We start from the raw sequence: 8,071 nt of genomic DNA, 5'->3' as shown, positions 1-8,071 counted from the left end.
TGGGACTAGAACTGGCACCCATACGGGAGGCCAGCACTGCTGGTTGCGGCTTTATCTGCTACGCCACAGCGCCAGCCCCAACTATGTACTTTAGACCTAGCTATGTCTTTATATTTAAGGTATACCTCTTGAAGATGACATATAGCTCTTTTTTTAAAAAAAAATTATTTACTTGAAAGATAGGAGAGACTGAGAGGTCTTCTATCCACAGGCTTACTCCCCCAGATGGCTGCAACAACCGGGGCTGGGTCAGGCTGAAGCCAGGAGCTCTATCCAGGTCTCCCACATGGTGCAGGGGCCCAAGCACTTGGGCCATCTTCCACTGCTTTCCCAGTCACATTAGCAGGGAACCGGATTGGAAGTGGAGCAGCCAGGGCTTGAACTGGTGCCCATAGTAGAAGCCAGCATTGCAGGTTGTGGCTTAAGCTGTTACAGCACAACGCCAGCCCCTTCTCCTTCTCTTCATAGTGTCTTCTATGGGCAGGGTTTTAATTTTTACTCATTCTGATTGATTGTGAGTGGTTTAAGGTCTAGGTCTACATTTTCCCCCTTCATTTTGCATGTCCAGTTTGTTCAGCTGTTCACTGAAAAGCCACCTTTGCTCTGCGGTATTGGTTTTGCTCCACTGTTACAGGTCAGTTGGCTTCTGTTCCATCCAGGGGTGGGGAACATCTGGCCTGTGGGCCATGTTAAGACCCAGAAGTCACTTGGTCTGATCCTGGCAAGGCAACCACATATGGGACTCAAAATTCAATAAATCTATAGCAGGGTGAAGTTGAAGTTGATGATTCCGTATGGCCTGTGATTGATGTGCAAAATATCTAAGTGGCCCTGGGCAGAAGGCCCTGCTTGCTTAAGTTGCCTGTGTACCCTTTCACCAGTACTACTGGGTCTTGATTACTGTGGCTTCAGAAGTGCGTCTTGAGGTCCGGTGGTGCTAAGCTGCTTTCCCCGCCATGTGCTGCTATTCTGGGCCTTTGGTTTCTCCATGCTCATGAGCTCTAGCATCAGTTTGTCAATAACCACAAGATAACTTACTGGGATTACATTCCATCTTTGGATCAAACTGCGAGAACGGCCATCTTGTCAACATCGATTCTGTCCGTGAACGTGGAGTATTGGTTTTGATTCTGCATTCCAGTTGTTCATTGCTGCTATGTAGTAGTGCAAACTGAGTTTTACTTGAGAGCTAGAGATCTGCTGTCCACTGGTCCACTCCCCAAATGCCCACCACAGCTGGGTCAGGCTGAAGTGAGGCATTAGCAGCTCTATTCAGGTCTCCCACACAGGCTGCAGGGACTCAAGTCCTTAGAGCCAGCACCTGCGGTCTTCCAGTGTGTGCATTAGCAGGAAGCAGAATAGGAAGTAGAGTCAGGAATACAGCCTGGGCACTCCAGTATGGAATGCAGGCAGCCCAAACAGCGGCTGGACCGCTGCCCCAACATGCCCACTGCTAGCAACTGGCTTGTTTTAACAGTCTTCCGACTACTTATTAGCTGCAAGTTTTGGTTCCTTGTTTGTTGGGCTCTTCTCCACTAACAGTCATGTTACCTGTGAACAATGGTAGCTTAGTTTCTTCCTACCCGATCATTGTTTCTTTAATTCCCTTGTCTTAGTGCATTAGCTGGTACTTCTAGCACAGTACTGAATAGGAATTGTGTAGGGGACAGCCTTGCTGTTTGACTTGGGGGAAGGGGGAAGCCTCTTGGCACCATTAAGTATTGTGCTGCCTACAGGCTTCGTTTAATGGCTTTCCTCAAGGTGAGAAAGTCCTCCTGCTGCTAGACTTTGCGCTGATTTTTCTATTGCTTTGATCATGTGATTTTTCTGTCGCCTACTGATGTGATGGGTTGCACGAATTTCCAATTTGAGATAATTCCCTCTTGGTTATGGCATGTAATGCTCTATACACTCTTGGACTCAATTTGTGGACATTCTAGGAGTTTTTATCTCGATTCATTAGTTAAGGAGGGTGTAGATTAATCTCTACTGTGTCTGGCTTTGAGATGAAGCATGCTCATTCTGCTTTTATTTTCTGGAAGATATTATGGAGCGTTGGCTTCACTGCTTCCTTAAATGTTTGGTAGACTGTTCCTTTGAAGCCATGTGGGTCAAGTGTGTTCTTTTTGGAGTTACTGGTTCAACACCCATCCGTTTGGATCACATAGAGCTCTGGCAGTCTTTCAGATGACTGGTGCTTCCTCTAAGGCATCTTCATGTTCACGGACGCTGCTCTCTCATTGCCATGCCATTAAGTAGTGACTTTATCTCAGTATCACATTTTTCAGTTCTGGAATTTCCATTGGGTTGCCTTCTCAGCTTCTGTTTCTCAGCTATTTCCTATCATTTTTACAGGTGTACTTTGCATTTTAAAACAGAGCTGTAACTCTTAAGAATCTTTGCTTACTGATTCCAACATCGGGATTGCTTCAAAGTTGACTTCCACCGATTTTTTTCTCCCTTTGAGAATGGCTCATGTTTTCCTCTCAGGTGACTTAGGATTGGATCCTGGATATCATGTTCTGTTGTGTTCCTCCAGAGATCAGTTATTAAAAGGCTGTCGGACACCGAGCTGGACCCGGGTAGATGCTGCTTTCCTGTGGGTGATGGCTGACACTCCAGCTCACTGAGTGCTGGCTGGGTTGGCTAAGTCGCCCTGCCCCGTGTTGAAGGGTCAGTCACACATTCGGTCAGCACTCACATCTGACTTGTGGCGTCTCCTCGGAGCATTTCTATTTTCCAGCAGTGTTGCTGTAGGCCTTGAACTCTTCCAGCTTTCTGAACCAGCAAACTGCAAGTTTTCCATCAGCTTTAACTGCCCTGAACGGTATAGACTGGGACTTGCTCGTAGACTAAAAGCCGTAAAAACCAGCAAACTGGCCCCGCGTCATTCCTTGCACAGTACTGAAACCACCTCCAGCATTTGCCTGCCTCTGCTGGCTCACCAGTGCCTTCAGAGAGACTGGTGGGCCTCTGGATCCTGTGGGTCCACAGGTTCTGCACCCATGGATGAGTTTTTCTTTTAATGGTCTGTATTGGGGCAGTGCTGTGGCAGAGTAGGCTAAGCCTCCACCTGTGGTGCCGGCAACTCATATGGGCACTGGTTCATGTCCCAGCCATTCCTCTTCCCATCCCACTCTCTGCTATGGTATGGGAAAGTAGTGGAAGATGGCCCAAGGGGCTGGGCCCCTGCACCCACATGGGAGACCTAGAAGAGGTTCCTGGCTCCAGATCGGCTCAGTTCTGGGTGTTGCACCCCTTTGGGGAGTGAACAAGTACATGGAAGTCCCTTTTCTCTTGCCCTGTTTATAACTCTACCACTCAATTAAAAAAAAAAAATGCTCTGTACGATACCAGTACAGGCCTCATCTTCTTTTCCTCTGTATAAACAACTGGTTACACAGTATTTGTAGCACCCGAGGTTTTAGAAAAGACTCCAAGTACACAGGAGGACGTGGTCCTGGAACCAGTCCCATGGAGGAGCTGCAGGATGAGCACACAGACGTAGGAAAATGTACGTGTGGTTCCTATATCACATCAATATATACGTATCAAACTGCAAATATGCGAAACATTTAATATTTGGTCTGGAGTTCGTTTTATGTCAGCTGGAATTCTGGTACAATGGGAACTAAAACTGCTCACCTATCAGAAGTGGGATTCCCTATTTCAAAGCACACTTAAAATATTCCCAATGTTCTTACACTCTCTAGACACTTGAACAGTCTTCAGAAAGTTCATGGAAACGCACAATAAAAACTATGCATGAATTTCAAAATTTCTTGTACCAAAGTGCTTTCATGCCATCATTTCCATAAACTTTTAAAGCTGCCCTCATAGGTCCTTTCTACGGAGTAAAGAATCTGTACAACAGTGTCCCCAACTGCTTCAGATGCCTTCCTGCAGCAACTGGCCGATTCTGAAGCCTGCCGCTTCTGGGACGTCTAAGAAGCAGTGTTGGCATTCCGGCCTCGACAGCCCTGCTTTGACCAGCACTGCAGCCGTCTGCAAGTGGAAGATAAAACATTGGAGCTGAAACAGCTGTAGGTGCAAACAGGCAGATCTTGCCGATCACATTAGAGACCCCAAGTATACATGGGAATTCTTCATGTTGTTCTTTCTGTTCTGACGGCTAGAATGCACTGAAAATCAAGATTTAGGAGCATAAAAAGTTAGTCCTTTAACAGTACCGTATACATTTATCACATATGTGATCATAGAAAGTCCTCCCTGCCTGACCTTGTAAGCATATTCTTAGTACCTAACCAGGTCAACAGTGACCATCCTCCCTTCCCTCAGCTGAGTCCGCCATACAGTCTGTCAATCGCTGGCTGTCAGAAACGCCACAGTGAGCGTCCGTACACGTTCACGTGGCATGGGAGAGAACGCCGTTACGGTACAGATGTGCAAGGGCTTTCACTTACACACTGCTTTGGCCCAGCTGTTAACAGTCCCTGTAAGTAATTTCTTGAAAAAATTCAGCCCTCCCTGTTCAACCGTTGTTAGCAATTAATTATTATTAATATTAACATTCTTCCACGCACTATCCCCATGCGTATGGCCACATCTTGGCTTTTTCATCACGTGAGTCCTTTTCCTGTTAGAGTTTTGCGCCGTCGCTTTAATGGCTGTACCTTTCTATATTTAACTGACATTTCCATTCAAATCCAACGGGTGTCCTGTCTCCCTCCCTCCCCTTTAGGGGAAGAATGGTCATAGGAGTGAGGAATGGGACAGAATCCATGCCCTTCAACTCCGCCAAGACCCCTTCTCACTCAGAAGGTCCTGGAGCAAGGACTTCTAGGAAGGTTATAGGAGCCAAGCTGAATAGAAATAATGAGAAGGCACGAATTCCTAACAATTGAAGTTTACTAAGAAACTCTGTCATCAGTAACTACTTATAACACTTTAAAAGTTATAGTAACATCCTACCTTTAATGAATTAGGGTCCAAAAATGCCACTCATATAAATTGTAGTGCCAAATTATATTTAAAAGTGTTTCTATAAGATACAAATGAATATTAAAATTCATTCTGTGTAATTGATGATACACTCTACAAAGAACCAAGGCTGGAAGGAAGGGAGTCAGCCACAAGTCTTCGGTCCAGATTTGTTATTTCTGGTGTTATTACAAGATTTCCTATAGTTTAATATTTCCTGAAATTGTTAAGGCTACTTGCAGGCTTTCTTTTGAATACAGATGTGAACTTAGGGTAGGGGCTGGACTGGAGTTTTTGAATACTTGGGGCCTTCCTTCACCTTCCTCAGGAATTGCCGGCTGTATTAGAAGCCAAGCACAATTCTACATGGTAGAGGCACAGCGGTGAGAATCCTTTCCCTACACGGAAGTTACATTTTAGTTGACATCGGCTTTGTCAATCATTGAAGTCCTTGCCCATAGTCTTTACTTATAAGGCCCCTCTCCTGGGTAGGCTTGACAGTGTTAGGATGCCTCTGCCCTATGTATCTTGAGAATGTGGACACTTGATTAAGACATCACATTGCTAAAACCAAGTTTCTGTCATCTGTGAAATCGGATGTTTGCGAAGAATTCATCTCAACACAGTGCCTGAAATGCAGCATTGAGTTTCTTCCCGAGGGCTCCAACACTTCACGGTGCTGCAGGAACGCTCCACGACCGACCGGCGTCCCGTCACCACACCCCCGCGCCACACTTCAGGGCCCCGCGTGGACCCGCTGGTGGTACACGAGGTGTGACCGCTGGCTGAAGCCCTTGCAGCACACATCACAGATGTACGGCCTCTCCCCGGTGTGGACCCGCTGGTGCGTGTGGAAGTGCGAGGCCTGGCTGAAGCCCTTGCCGCACTGCTGGCACGTGTAGGGCTTCTCTCCCGTGTGCACGCGCTGATGCGCACTGAGGCCGGCGCTCCAGCTGAACTCCTTCCCGCACTCCTCACACTTGAACGGCTTCTCCCCCGTGTGGATGATCTGGTGCACTTGAAGGTTTGACCTCTGGCTGAAGGCCTTGCCACAGGTGTCGCACGTGTAGGGCTTTTCCCCGGTGTGGACTCTCTGATGGGCCTGGAGGTGCGAGGCCTGACTGAACCGCTTCTGACACGCACCACACTTGAACGGCTTCTCCCCGGTGTGGACGCTCTGGTGCGCCTGAAGGTTGGAGGCCTGGCTGAAGCCCTTGCCGCACTCCTCGCACTTGTAGGGCTTCTCCCCGGTGTGCACGCGCTGATGGTTGTGCAGGTTCAGGCTCCAGTTGAAGCGCTTCCCGCACACCTCGCACTTGTAGGGTTTCTCCCCGGTGTGGACCCGCTGGTGGGCCTGGAAGTACGAACTCTGGCTGAAGCCCTTGCCGCACACGCCGCACCGGAAGGGCTTCTCGCCAGTGTGCACGCGCTGGTGGCTCTGGAAGCTGGAGGCCGAGCTGAAGCCCTTGCCGCACTCATCACAGCGGTAGGGCTTCTCGCCCGTGTGCACGCGCTGGTGGCTGTGCAGGTTGAAGCTCAGGCTAAAGCACTTGCCGCACTGCTCGCAGCGGTAGGGCTTCTCCTCGGTGTGCACGCGCTGGTGCGTGTGCAGGTTGGAGCTGCAGCTGAAGCCCTTGCCGCAGTCCCCGCACCTGTAGGGCTTCTCCCCGGTGTGGATCCTCTCGTGCGCCTGCAGGTGCGACCGCTGCGTGAAGCCCTTCCCGCACACCCCACACGTGTAGGGCTTCTCCCCGGTGTGCACGCGGCAGTGGATGTTGAGGTCCGTGCTCCTACTGAAGCCCTTCCCGCAGCTCTCGCACCGGTAGGGCTTCTCGCCCGTGTGGATGGGCAGGTGGGCGTAGAGGTGGGAGCTCTGGTTAAAGCTCTTCCCGCACGCGTGGCACGTGTAGGGCTTCTCCCCGGTGTGCACGCGCTGATGCGTCTGCAGGTTCGAGCTCTGACTGAAGCCCTTCCCGCACTCGTGGCACCAGTAGCGCTTTCTCCCCGCGCACACGTTGGCCTGAAGGGGCGTGGCGGAGGCGGAGCCGGCACCCTTCTCTGGTTTGCAGCAGGCTGGGGACTCGGTCGCCACGGGCACCTGCTGCCGGAGGGCCAGGCTCGGGCTCTCGCTGAAGGCTTTCCCGCACTCCTCACGCGGGTGGGGTTTCTGTCCTGAGCGAATACCATGCTGGCTGGGGGGTGGGCCCTGCAGGCCGCGGGCCTCCTCGCCGTCGTGGCTGTCGGCGTGGTGGCGTGAAATGCAACTCAAGAGGTCGACACGCGGAGCCAATGTGCGTCCTCCGCTCCTCCCCTGTGTCTGAGGACGCCTCGTCTGGCAATTGTGCATCTCACCCGGGGAGATTTTGGTCCGGGAATTGCAAGCGCCCCCGGGGACAAACTGCGGGTCTCCAATAGCAGAAAGGTCCCCTGGAAGATCCCCTACACAGCCGCCGTCTTCAGACGCCCGAGGGGACTGTCCTGTTCCCAGCCGACAGGGGCCGCGGTCTGGCCTGGGGAGCCGAGAGCTCCCTTCACGCACGTCTACCACGGAGTCCTGACTTCCGGATAACTGGCTTCCAGGACGTCGCTCCATGCGCCAGCATGAAAGGTCCCCCAGAGCCAGGCACCTCGATGCTGCATCATGACATGGCCCCATCTTGTTTTCATTCTTGCTTCCTGACAGGACAGAGAAAGAGGAATCAGCGAGAGGAGGACATCCCTGGGGTGAGCCGGGAGGCCCAAGGCCGCGAGAGCACCGACAGCAGACTGCCCGCGCACCCGTGGAGGCCTGTGCCAGAGAACTCCGCTGGTCACGGCGGAGACGCGGCGTCCCGCGGGCTGTCAGAGCCATTCCCATGGAGCTCGGCACGGCCCGGGGCGGTGGAGCAGACCTTATTCCGAACATCCTGTCCAGGAGCTACATGAACGAGGGATTGTTTGGCTTTGCCTGGGGCCAAGAGAGGGAAAAGCAGTGACCACACGTGGGCCGCAGGGGCCCGGAGACGGCTCCACAGTGCAGGGACTCCCCAGACAGTGAAGGTCCCGAGAAGCCGGGGGACTCTGGGTAATGAAGACCTTGAAGGCATCTGTCTGGATGAGGGACTTGCGACCTGAGGGGTCTTAGATGACC

The 8,071-nt window shown here is 51.5% G+C and overlaps 1 protein-coding gene across 2 annotated transcripts in view; it reads right to left on the bottom strand.

Annotated features, from left to right (window-relative positions):
• Window positions 1–287: 287 nt before the first annotated feature.
• LOC133747790 (zinc finger protein 235-like) overlaps window positions 288–8,071 on the bottom strand; it is a 61,765-nt gene continuing 53,981 nt past the window's right edge. For both annotated transcript variants that reach the window (XM_062176115.1, XM_062176114.1), the window contains one exon: window positions 288–7,617. In XM_062176115.1, the coding sequence (XP_062032099.1) occupies window positions 5,678–7,617 (1,940 nt within the window). In that variant the 3' untranslated portion in view covers window positions 288–5,677. The remainder of the gene's footprint in view (window positions 7,618–8,071) is intronic.

The sequence above is a fragment of the Lepus europaeus genome, chromosome 19, assembly GCF_033115175.1.
Source record: "Lepus europaeus isolate LE1 chromosome 19, mLepTim1.pri, whole genome shotgun sequence".
Lineage (NCBI taxonomy): Eukaryota > Metazoa > Chordata > Mammalia > Lagomorpha > Leporidae > Lepus > Lepus europaeus.
Note: the sequence above shows the minus strand (reverse complement) of the source record. Positions and strands in the feature narration are given on the sequence as shown.